This window comes from Accipiter gentilis, chromosome 8 (assembly GCF_929443795.1).
Source record: "Accipiter gentilis chromosome 8, bAccGen1.1, whole genome shotgun sequence".
Lineage (NCBI taxonomy): Eukaryota > Metazoa > Chordata > Aves > Accipitriformes > Accipitridae > Astur > Astur gentilis.
Genome location: NC_064887.1, coordinates 41,164,897 through 41,176,967, shown reverse-complemented (window position 1 = coordinate 41,176,967; position 12,071 = coordinate 41,164,897). Strand labels below are relative to the sequence as shown.

The 12,071-nt window shown below is 61.4% G+C and overlaps 1 protein-coding gene across 8 annotated transcripts in view; it reads right to left on the bottom strand.

Annotated features, from left to right (window-relative positions):
- Positions 1-9,816, bottom strand: part of TNFAIP8L1 (TNF alpha induced protein 8 like 1) — a 101,199-nt gene extending 91,383 nt beyond the window's left edge. The window contains exons 1-3 of one of the 8 annotated variants that reach the window (XM_049808958.1): positions 5,766-7,492; positions 4,231-5,448; positions 1,962-3,430 (exon numbers count right to left, since the gene is read on the bottom strand). In XM_049808958.1, the coding sequence (XP_049664915.1) occupies positions 2,868-3,430; positions 4,231-4,276 (609 nt within the window). In that variant the 5' untranslated portion in view covers positions 4,277-5,448; positions 5,766-7,492 and the 3' untranslated portion in view covers positions 1,962-2,867. Of the gene's footprint in view, positions 1-1,961; positions 3,431-4,133; positions 4,195-4,230; positions 7,493-7,519; positions 7,964-9,586 lie in introns of those variants that run through there. The other 7 variants (XR_007507076.1, XM_049808962.1, XM_049808961.1 and 4 more) reach the window with 7 other exon arrangements.
- Between the last annotated feature and the right edge of the window lie 2,255 nt (positions 9,817-12,071).

The window sequence follows — 12,071 nt, the reverse complement described above, 5'->3', positions numbered from 1 at the left end:
GTTTGCTCTGCTCTGTGACTCCTGCCTTCTCCAACTGGATGCCCAGCGAGTGGTGTGACCTTCAGCGTTTGCGTGGCCAGGAGGAGCTGAGATGTCACACCAGAGTTTGGAGGCTGCAGAGGGTTTATGGGGATTCTGCCCCCCCAAGAGGAGACCCAGCATGTGAGAACAAGGCTCCGGCTGTAAGTTCGCATAACCCAGCACAGTCATGACGAGTGCTTTTGATGCCTGGTAATGGTTGTGGTTGTTGGTAGCTGCTTTGCCCATTTGCGAGGGGGGAGGATTCCTGGTTTTTTGGCAGTCTGGGGGTGCTCTGCACTGGGGATTTTACAAGCTCTGTTTTCCAGGCTGTTCCTAAATGCTTCTTTCTCTGCTGTGCGGCTCATTCTGGATCTGCAGATCACCTGCAGGGCCCAGGAGTGTCCCCAGTGTGCTCCTACTTGAGCTCCAAGCTGCATTTAGGGTGCCGATGTTGCAGGTCTCTGACCTTTCTCCCTGTTTAACCAGTCGCTTGGAGGGAACCAGACCAAAGGGAGTTGAAGGGACTCATTTCCCAGACTTGGACAGCCAGAGTTGGGATGGGAAACCCAGGCCCTAAGATGGCTCTTCTAGCAGGGAGTGTGCTCTCCAGGGCTTCCCTGGGACAAAAAAAGCAAGAGTTGGGGAACTAGGTGGGTGTTTTTGCACATGGGGTGTGGGGGAGAAGTTTCAGATTAGACACCTGCACGCGAAGGAAAACTGGTGCCGGGCATTTGGTGGGTTAAGTGTGGTCCTGGGATGTACAAAACCCTGGGGACAAAGGGAACAGCCGTGAGTCGGGGCTCATCTGAGCAGAGATGTTTCATGCAATTAAGGAGCATCTTGCAGCTGACGCCAACAGGCACCTCGAGAACAGAACAGCAAAGAGTTTCTGGCTGTCAGCGCAGCAGCCGCTGCCACCGCATCCATCAGCCCCGTTCCGCTTTGCCTGCTCGCCGCATCTGCCGATAACTCCACCGAGCTGTTTCCAGCTCTGGCTCCTCTTCAGCACATACCTGACAGCTGCCGTGAGCCCGTGGGGGGGAGATGGGAACGTCTGTTCTCAAATGCCGCGCGCCAAAGGCCGACTTCACCCTGTCCTCCCCGAGGGACCAACACCTCGGTGGATCTTGGCCGCCTTCTCCTCCGCACGCACCTGTAAATGTGCTTTACCCCCCACCCCGAGCCCCATCACGCAATTAAATTAGCTGCGATAGCTGGAGCTGGGCCTATGAAATGACAGAGATAGGGGCTTTATTTCTTTTATTTAATCTTTAAGGCTGAAAGTTATCAGTGCCTCAAGCCAGCGGTGGAAAGGGAGCAGCAAATGGGAGCCTTGGAGCCGCTTTCTGCCCACGAGCGCTGGCAGCCTCCCGTGCCTGGAGACATTCCATGGAACAGGAGGCACAAGAAGGTCGTGGAGATAAGGGCAGCTGAGATTGTGTGGTGTCTTGTATGCTAAAAGGGCAATTTTCGGTGTTCAAAGGCGAGATCAGCGTGTTGGAAGCGGGCCACGGCTGGTGCATCCATGCTCTGAGAGCACAACGCTTTTTCAACATGCCTGTATTGAATTCTGCAAAGTTGCCCGTTGCTTTCTGCTATCAGGGTTGTGCTTTTTTAGCTCCCGCTGTGCGGTGAGGGGACACACAGGAGCACGTGTGGGTGTCTGCGTGGGAGCAAGATTTGCTCCCCCCTGGGACCCCCAGACCTTTACTATCTGTTTCTGCTGGGTTTTGCACCACGTTTCCTCCCACCAGTTCAGTGCTGGCTGTGCAAAGCCAGGAGCTGCTGCGCCATGGAGCAGGGGAAGCCTGGCCGGCAGCGATGCCAGGGGACGGAGAGTAAAAACTCCAGGTCACAGAGAGCAATTGCCATTTAAAAGACAAAACCGACTGCTAGCAGCACTCATTTTATCGCTGTCAACCACCTTTGTAACAACCGCATGGAGCACCCAGGCCAAACAGGTGAGTTTATTTAAATAACTCATCAAGGCTACAGAGTTTGCTAAAAAATAACAACCAGAACTCAGTCGAGGACACATAAAACGTATGAAATCCTAGGGAGAGCTTTGGACAACCACCGAGGAAGGCGTCGGAGCCATCACAGTGGTACCGTCGCGGGAGGCTGGCGGGGGGAGTTGGGTCTTGGATGAAGGGGTGTACCTGGGACGCAGGGACGGAGCAGGTTCCTCCAGCTCCCTCCCTGCCCCGAGGGACAGCCACTCGCCCAGGCGAGGTGGGATCCTTCTGGTCTCAAGGACTTGTCTTATAGGAGGCCAAAACCCACGCGAGCCTGCAAGGTGCAGAAGCACCTTCTCACCCTGGGCGGCACAAGTCTGGACCCTGATTTGCTCCCACCACGTCGTGGAGCTGCTGAAAGACAACCATGGGGCTCCACAACCCTCCAGTAATAAGGTCTCACAACCGTTCATCCAAGCAACTGCCCGCTCGCTCAGAGACACCTTAGAGGTGTTAGGCACCGCGAGTCTTTGGTTTGGTTTTCCCCGAGGAGGGTTATGATAGAGTTCAAGGTGAGCAGTCCAGTTCCTTGGACTCTGAGCTAAGAGCACTTGGTGGGCAAAGGAAATCAAACTATACAGCAGGAGCCCAGAAGCCCAGGATCACCTGGAAAGGACTCAGCCGAGCACAGGGAGGGGTTTGCAGACCCTGGGCAAGGGTTAGACAAAGTCAAGAGGCTCAGTCTTTTGTAGAAATGAGGAAAAAATGAGTTAGCGCTACAGAGAAGAGGACGTCAAGCCTGGTGATGGTCAAAACAGACGTACGTCCTGTCTTCGGTCTCACAGGAGGCAGAGTCTGGCAATCGCTGCCAATGGCCCATCTTGGCCAACTTCATATGTTGTCCTCTTCCAGCATCTTGTTAACCCCTTCGCAGATCCTCTTCAGGTGGGTGCGGTAGGGCTCGGACGGCCCGTAGAGAGCCGAGAGGAACTCATAGTCCGCAAAGTGATTGAAGACGTGGTTGATGCGGGAGTGGGATTTGGCCGTCAGGTGGCCGTTGACAGCCTCGTGCAGCAGGTCCCGGCACTCCGTCAGCACACCCGACATGACCCTGCGGTCAAAGGTGAAGTCTATCTGGTGGAAGCTGACAGCTGTCATGGCCAAGGTATGCACCTTCTTGCGAAAACGCTCCATCACCACCAGCTCCTCAGGGTTGAACTGCCCATTGCGGTAGAGCACGCCCAACTTCATGACTATCTTGATGAGATTTTTGATGATCTTCTGGGCCTCTTTGCGGTTGTGGGTGTACTCCTTGGTGGCCCGGTAGAGCTCATCCAAGATCTCGCTGCTGGTGTCATCAATGAAGACGTTGGCTATGGTCTTGGTAGCCATCTTGCTCAAGAGCTTCTTCTGGGCCTGCAGGGCCAGGTTCTTGGTGCTGAAGGTGTCCATCTCTGCAGGGGGAAGAGGCACACACACAGTTCAGCCTATGCCCTGGATCAGTCCCCATCCCCTCTCCTCCCCACACAGCCTTTTGGGAGGAGAAAGAGCATCTCCGGCCAACGGCAAGACCAAGAGGAGCTCCTGGGTACCAGGGCAGGCAAGAGCTGAGCTCACGCCCCAAATTTTGTTGGTGGGATGAGTTACAGGCTGTTCCCACCTTCTTTCCCCCGAACTCTGGGGAGAAGCTACAGCGCAACGGGCAGCGTCGGAGGCGAGCGAGGTCTCCCTACCTGAGCATTGCCTGCGACCCTCCACCCCCATCTCCCCCCTGCGACTGGCGCCGCCCTCCTCCCTGTGCAGGAAAGACTCTTGCCTCATCATTTTAGTATTTTTTTTCTTCCTTAAAACCTGACTCATTTCCTGCAGGGTGAGCTGGGGACAATCCAGGTGATGACTGAGTCACCTACTGCAGGCAGCACAGCCACGTGCTGGCGTACAGCCCGGCGCCCGCTGAGGCCAGAGCGGCACGGCCGGTTTGCAGCACCCACTAACGTGCGTTGAAGCCCTTTTTTCCCTAACGCTGCCTGCCCTGGTACGCCCACACCGTCAGAGCTTGGACTCGTTCTGCCGCCGTCTCGGCTTCCTCCAGAGCTGGCACGAGCATCGCGCAGAGGTGAATAATTCGGCAAGCCAGAAACCTCACCCCTTGCTCACCTTACAGCCTGACTCCCTGCACCCCGGCGGGACAAAATCAATCATCTCAGGCAGATTACCAGCTTTAAAAACTGCTGTGAAATAAAACGCCACCGACCCTGGAGATGCATCTTGCCCCGGGAAATCGCAGAGCTGCAAATCATGGGGAGGCGAGAACAGCATGATAACAACCGGCTCCCGCGCCAGGATGGATGGGCAGAGACGGGGGTTGCTTATACAAGAGCTTGCACGTGGCACGGTCAGCCTGGTAAAGCGAGAGCAGGGAAGGGCTGGGATCACGCTATAAATACATCGCTAGGGAGGGGAGAAGAGCTATTTAAGCTAAAAGATGCTGCTGGTGTGAGAATGGATGGGGATAAATTGGCCGTGGATATGGAGAGGAGAAGAGAGACTCTTGTCCGCAGCCCCGTCGGTTGTTCTAGCGCAGAATCGAGTCTGTCTCCATCGCGGGCGGCCCTGCGGACCCCCCTGGCCGAGCCGCCACCCAGTCCCAGACCCCTCTGGGAATCCTCCATCCAGCTCCTACCAGTATGGAGCACGCTCCGGGCTCTCAGGAGCAAACCCCGGCTTCCCACGGGGCTTGGATACCCTGCGGCGGCCAAGGCTCTGTCTCACTGCAGCCGGTTGTGCAAGGGCAGTGACGGTGCACGGGTGACGGTGCACGGGTGACGGTGCAAGCTGAGCCCCGGCTTCCCTGGCATCATCCAGACGCCGGCACCCTGAGCCCGAGGGCGGCCGAGGCTCTGCGAGGGCGTGAATTAAGCGAGCGGTAACGGAGCTGCCGTCACCGGGCGCCGCACGAGCTGCTGCATGCAGCTTTATTTACAGCCCTTAGGAAAAACACAGAGGTTTGTAAGTATTTCCTTCGATGTGAAAACATTGATTTTTGCCAGCATGAGCTTCGAGCTGAGGCTCTCGCGCTTAATAAGACAGAAATGACAAAGCAGAGGCTGCTCTCGCAGAGCTGTCGGCAGCTCCCGGGCGGGTCGGGCTCATTTAACGCCGACAGCCCCTTGCGCGAGATCCTGCCGGAGCCGAGCCCGGAGGGACGGGTAAGATGGGCAGAGGCAACGTGGCTCCATCTTCTCTCCCTCGGCTGTAAGGGGGACTCGCTCTGCCTGCGGCAGGCAGCCTCTTCCAGAAGGAGCGGAGCTTTGCCGTGGTGTGGCACCCTGGAAGCCCTCTCCCTCGCATCCCGCGGCGGTTGTGGGGTGCTCTGGGCTCCCTGCCGGGAGCGGTGCCCGGATAAATAGGAATTCCCACGCCTGAGCTCTTCGTTGGGCGACCGCAGCCATAAAGCAAGTGCAAACTCCACCTACGGAGCCCATAAAAAAATAGGAAGCGCCGGCTCTTGTGAGCTGTCCCACGCGCCCACAGCTCCCAATTAGCGACTGTAATAACAGATCAACCCTCCGCTCCCGGCACTGAATAACACCTGGCTGCCCCGCAGCCTTCTCCTGCCGGGGACCGGAGAGATGAGCATCGCCCGTGAGGGGAAACTGAGGCACGAAGCAGTGGCGGGGTGGGGTGGGGTCTTTCCTGGACCCCCAAAATGCAACCTACTCCTGCTCCAGCACCCACGGGCTGTTTTGCAGGTCGCTCACTGCAAACCCCAAGGAAACCCAAGCTCACCTCCCATTACGTTCGCTCCCGCACAGCACCGGGCCGGTTAACCCAGCACCCTCCGCACCACGCTCTGTCCCACCAGGACCTGCTGACTCAGCACCAACTGGGAGATTTCACTGGAACGAGCCGTTTTCCTGCTGGGAAGGGCCCCGCGACCCCATTGTTCATGGAGGGGCTGCTATCGGCACACGGAAAAGGCAAGCCTTGCCCCGACGAGCAAACTCGAGACCGAAATAAACCACCCCATTTCCTTCCTGTCGCTGAAGTTTCCAGCCCTGCTCAGGGCTTGTTCCCCCCCCCCCACCACCTCCTTCTTCTTTTTAATGAAAACGCCCTCAAAAAACAGCTTCATCTACTGAAAAAAAAGCAGTCGGGCGTTGCTTTCACCGAGTCCCTCCCTGCTCCGGAAGAGCACAGCGGGGTTGTGGTCCCAACGGTGGCTTTGGGGACAGTCACAGCCCTTTTTCGAGGGGTTTGCCACCCATTTTGCAGGTTTCGGGGTGGGGTTTGCAGCCCTGAGCGGTGGCGTGAGGGCTCGGTTGAAGGCTGGGACATCCAGATGTCCCACACGAGGTGGGGATGCGGTGACACAGCTAAAGTCCCTGCCCTGGGGACGGACACGTGCCAGCGCCGGGGCACAGCAGCATCCCGGCCACGCTGTCGCAGGGTAGGGGAGCCGAGGGCCAAATCCAGCACTGGCAGAGGACAGGCAGCCCTGCCGGCACCTCCGCCGGCAGGTTTGGTGTTCTTCCCTGCCGGGCCGGCACCCACGAGCATCTCATCCAACACCCGGTTGCAACCTCAGCCCCCATCCAACGGGGACCCCCATGAAACATCTCCTACACCATAGCGGGTGCAAGCAAGAGCAGAATCCGGCCCTCTCGTTAAAAAGCATCAATTAAAGCTCCTGTCTGGGGTGCGGGGGGGAGCAGAACACGAGACCTTGTCATCCTGCCAGCACCTGGGGGCCGGTGACACCGGCACGTGCCGTGGCAGAGCCGCCGCGTGAGCGCCGGCTGGCAGCTCATTTATGGCAGAGGGGCCAAATCCAGCAGCGACGCCATCCCAGGGTTATTTCCACCTTCCCCAAAGATTCCTCTCCCCTGACCGGGTACGCACCAGCAGCTCCGTGTGCTTGTCCCCTGCCCTGTCCCCAAGCCCTCCCCAGCTCCCTCGGCAGCGGGCTGAATATTTCATACGGGAAAGCAAAAGCACTTAAATAATTTATGGGGCAGCGCGGAGCAAGCGTGCGGCGCGAGGGGAGGGCTCTGCGAAGCTCCAGCTGAGAGCAGAAGCACCTCTGCCTCCTCTTCCTCCTCGCCAGGGCCATATTAACTTGTAGCTGTTTTGCTACAAGTTTCCTCTGACACAGAAGCATCGTCTCCCCAGTTGGGGTAAACATTTAATGGTGGAGATCTCCCTTGTTTTCCCTCTATCCCATGTGCCGTTTCCTCCCGCTGCTCCGGAAAACTCCCCTGCTCTGCACCCCAGCATCCCCAGTCCCCCCGAATCCTCGGCCAAACACCGGGGGGGGTGGATGGGATCCCGCTGCTCCGCTCTCCGTCCCCCGCCATCGCCTTCCACCAGCTCCCCATGCCTCCAACCCCTATTAATTAATAAAACCCTGCTGCCGCGCTGGATTACAGGAGACGGGTCGGAGCGCCGGCGCGGCACGGGGATGTAACCGGAGAGCCCGACCGCCGTCGCCAGCCTGTCCCCCAACCATCCGTGACCCCTCCAGCTTCCAGACCCCATTTTACCAGCGTTGGGGTGGCAGAGGAGGAGGAGGAGGAAGGACGCGCGCCGCCTTTTGCAATAGCCGTCCCTCGCACGTTGCCATGGGTGCAAACAGCACCGAGAGCCGCCAGGTCCGGCGCGTGTGTGCCGAGCAGGGTGAGGCCAGAGAGGAAGCCACTGAGTAAACACCTCGCCGGAGGAAAAACTCATTTCTTGGCAAGGATGGCAAAAATCGCGGCCAGCACGGCTCCGAGAATGGGATGCTGCGGGGAACGCTGGCATCGCCTTGGCCGGGCACCGCACGGTGCATCTTGCTCCGCTCGCTCTTGGCGCTCGTGCCGGCGGTGCTGCCAAGCGCTCGGCCATGTCCCCATCATTGTCCCCACCATCTCTGGCACTGGGATCTGGACTCCCCTATCCCATAATCTCCTTCCCGCAGGTGCCCCGCACCGCAACCGCAGCCTCGGCGCGGGCACCTGCGGGAAGGAGTAGAAGCTTTTTGGTTTCTCCTTTGCACCAAATCCGGTATGCACCGATGCCTGGGAACGCCGATCTGCCCCGGCAACTCCAACGTGTCTGTGCAAGGACGATCCGAGGGGGCTCCGGCGATGCCAACCCCAGGCGTAGGTGGTGAATCCCGCCGGCGCTTCCCGTTTGCCGGCACCGCGTGGGAATGGGATCCTGGCACATGGAAGGGTGCCAACCACGGGTGGTCCGGCACGGTGATGGTGGGGGGGTGGGGGGCGATACCCCCGATGCAATCCTGGGGTGCTGCCCGGTGCTGATTCAGGATGGGGGAGCTGATCTGATGCCATATCAAGGAATCCCCCCGGGATTACCGTGCCCTGGGGGGGGGGAGGCAGCTGCAGCACCGCGAGGAGGAGGAGAAGGAGGAAGGGGGGGTTATTTTGGAGCATCTGTCTCGCCTTCCATTTCCTCCTTTTCTTTATCGAGCTGCCATCAAGCCGCTCTCTCTGGCAGCAACTTCCTTTCTCCTTCGCTCGGAGCAGACGGAGGCTCAGGAGACTTGTGGGGAAGTGGAAAACAGAGACGGGGAGGTGGGGGGGGAACCAAGGCCAAACCGCCGTCCGTCTGTCCGTCTGTCCCGTGGCGGGGGCCTTGGTACATCACATGCTTCCTGCCTGGGGATTGGCGAGGACAAAGCCGCTCCAGGAGGCGAGAAAAGCTCCGTGGGACAATTCGGATCCGGTGCTGGGCTTGGGGTCGGCAAAGTATATTTACGGCCCAACTGCTTCCCCGCTCCGGAACCGATAAAGCTTCGGCTGGTGGGAGTTGGGAATTTTTACGCCCAACTCTGTTGCTCCTGGTAGGGTCTGGCCTCGCCAAAGGGATTCATCTCTCCGGGAATGGAGGAATTTCATCCTTTAGAGCCCAGGGGACGGGCAGTGGCCGGGTGAGGAGGAAGGACGGGGCGATGCACGAAGCCAAGTGCTGCCATGGGGCACACGTCCCTGCCCTCGCACGTGGGCTCCGGAGACGTCCCGGTGGCGGGGGGCTCCGGCGCCTTCTCCAAGCTCCCGTTAACCATCGCCCGCCGGACCCGGTGGCGTTTCAAGCCCACCCCCCCGCCCTCGGATTTCCCACCGGTTTTTGGGGGGAGATCGCCCTTTCCCCGTGTTTTACTCGCCTGGGGAAACTGAGGCACGGCCAGGCGCTCCCGGGAAACAGCCCACCCAGCTGCTCCCGCCTCTCGGGGCTCCCCCAAACTCTCGGTCCCCCCCCACCACCCCGGGAGGCCGCGCTGCCCCGTGGGCCGGCTGGAGCCGCCGGTTCCCGGTGACACCGGGGGGGGGGGTGTGTGTGTGAGGAGTGGGGGAGCACGACCGATGCCCTGCGAGGGGCTGCGCTCGCCCCCCGGGACGAGAAGCTTCGCCCCGCTGCCGGTCCCGGAGTGAAAAGCACGAACCGGGCCGGTACCGAGCACCCCCGCCCCCACGGACCGGGGGAACCGGGGCGGGGGGGGGGGGGGGGGTCGAACCGGGAAGACCGGGGGGGAAAAGAGGGGGGGGGGGGGAGGGCGATGCCGGCAGCGCTGCACCGGCGGGCAGCAGAGCCCGACCGGCCCTTACCTGCTGCCTACCTCGGGGGGAGCGCGGCGCCGGGACCGGGGCTGCTCCGGTGCCCCCCGGTGGGACGGGGAGGAACGGGACGGGACGAAACGGGACGGGGCGGGACCGGGCGAAGGGGATTTCGTTTCCCCAGTCGCCTCTCCCCTGCCCAGGCTCGGTGATGCCCCCGGTGCCCGGTAACCCGGCGGGTCCGGGGCCTCCCGCCCGCGGCTGCTGCGAAGTCCCGAGCGGGGCCGGGCGCGGCGGCGGCGGGGGCGGGACCCACGGACGTTGTCAGCCAATGGCGACGCGGGGCTTGCTACGAAGCAGCCAATGGGAGCGCGCGGTAGGAGGTTTTCCCCCCCCACCCCCCCCCCCCCGCCTTCCCCGAGGGTGGGAGCGGGACCTGGCGGCCCCGCCGGTCCCGGCTGTGCGTGGGTCGGTCCCGTTAGCGCGACGTGGATCAGACACGGCGTTACCGGCCACGGGGGCCTTCCTTCGGGTGTGTACGGAGCCGTGTGGGTGGTGGGGACGCGGGTGGGTGCGAGGGGTCCCGCGTGGGGGGAGAGGGTCACGCGTGGAAACGGCGTGGGACGCTGGCCGGGTGCCGGGGGAGCTTTTGGGAGAGAACACGGGAGGGCGCTGGTAGACCGGGCTGAGCGTGGGCTGCACCGCGGGGCGGCGGGGGTCCTTGCAAAGTCCCCCCTCGCCCACACGTGGCGGTCCTCGGGTGTGCCACGGGGATACAACACCCGTGGGAAAGGGGAGGGGGGCGTGGGGGTCCGTGGGACGCCTGTGCCGGTACCGACAGCCCCGTACCGGACCCTTTTCCGCCCCGTTCCCACCCTTCACCGGGAGCAGCGTGCCGGGGTGTGCAGGTGGCTGCTTGCGTGGGGGGCTCTGGGGGGGGGGGTGGGGGGGGAGATGGGGCTGCCCCCAGACCCTAAAACCCCCACCCGGCCCCAATCCACCCAGCACCGCCAGCAAGAAGCAGGGACGGGCATCTTCTCTGCTTGGCCGGGGGAGTGTGGGGCCTGGCGTGGTGGGTGGTGGGTGGCAGCAGCCCCCACGGTGGGTGCAGGGCCGGTTTGTCACCGGGGTGTCACGGGGAGCCCCCCGAGCCGGGCAGCCTGGGCCCCGTTGCCAGCTGATGTCGGCCACGCAGAAAGGTTTTTAAACTGGGGTGCTGCAATCGGGGGGTCATGGCCGTCTGGTCGTCCCTGTGCCAGGGAGCCCACGACCCCCACGGTCCTGCCGAGCCGTGCCGCCGTGCCGAGGTTTGCTCCCCAGACTGTCGGAGCATCCTCCTCCTCCTCCTCCTCCTCCTCCCAGCTCAGCGGGAAGGAACCAGCGCGCAGGATCCTAATTCCAAAAGGTGGCATTAAACAGTTTAAAGGTGGGATTTAAAGCAGATTAAAGTCTGGATTAACCAGAGCCTTGACTTGAATCTTGGTCTCACGCAGTGGCTGGGAAGCGAACGTCAGCCCCCCCAGATCCTCCCCAGCCCCTTCCAGCACTGCCGTCCCCCCACCCCACTGCGGTGCCCGACACCCCCGGGACATCACCCGCCCCGAGCCCCCGCTCCTGCCTTCGCCGAGGATTTGCTCCGGGCCCCACGTTGTGCCGAAACAGCCGGAGCAGCTGTTGCCGCTTTCCCGAACAGTTGCGGCGTCAACCTGCCCGGCATAAATCACCCTCCCGGGCTCATCTGTTCCTGGTGGCCACTTGCAGCGATGGGAAACAAGCCGTTAGCCGGAAACAGCGCGGCACGGGCCTGCGGGCTAAGGAGACGGTGATAGATTGGGATGGAGGCGGTGAATGGAGCCGGGGAAGCACCAGCAGAATGTGGCAGATTCCCACTGGCAGGACCAGCTTCTGCCCGGCACCGTGTCCCCATTGCTGCCCCGTCCCGTGTCTCCATGGTTATCCTGTTCTGCATCCCCATCGCTGTCCCATCCCATGGCCCCATCGCTGGGGCATCCCTGCACCCCCCGCCGCTGTCCTCACCCCGCTCAGGCTGTTGCTGAAGGTGCTGCGGAGGGTGATGGGATGGACTGGGCATGTTGGGGGCATCCCGCTCCCCCCAGTATACCCCCAGTGTGCCCAGCACGTAGACCCCCACTTCCTATCTCCAGCCCCTCCCCGGGAGCATCTTGGGGACAGTCCCCTGCGTTGCACAGCTCTCCAGCCAGCCCCGAAGCCGGACCCCAAACCCCCCTGGGGTCCCAGCAGTGGCTGAGGGTGGTGATCAGCTGGGGACCATACTGGGGCTCACCCCAGCAAAGCCCCATCCCTGCTGGGTGGCACCGGGCGCTGCCGGCGTGGATGGAGCAGCCGTTGCTGAACAGCGGGGGATGAGAGCTGGCGCTGCACGAAAACAGAGAAGAAAAAAGAGAAGAAACAGGATCTGGGCCAGCTCGCGTGCTGGCTCTCTCCCCCCTCCCTTTCCTCCTTTCCTCCCTTCAATGAAATGAAATGATGCTTTGCAAGGGCTCCTCTCCCGCAT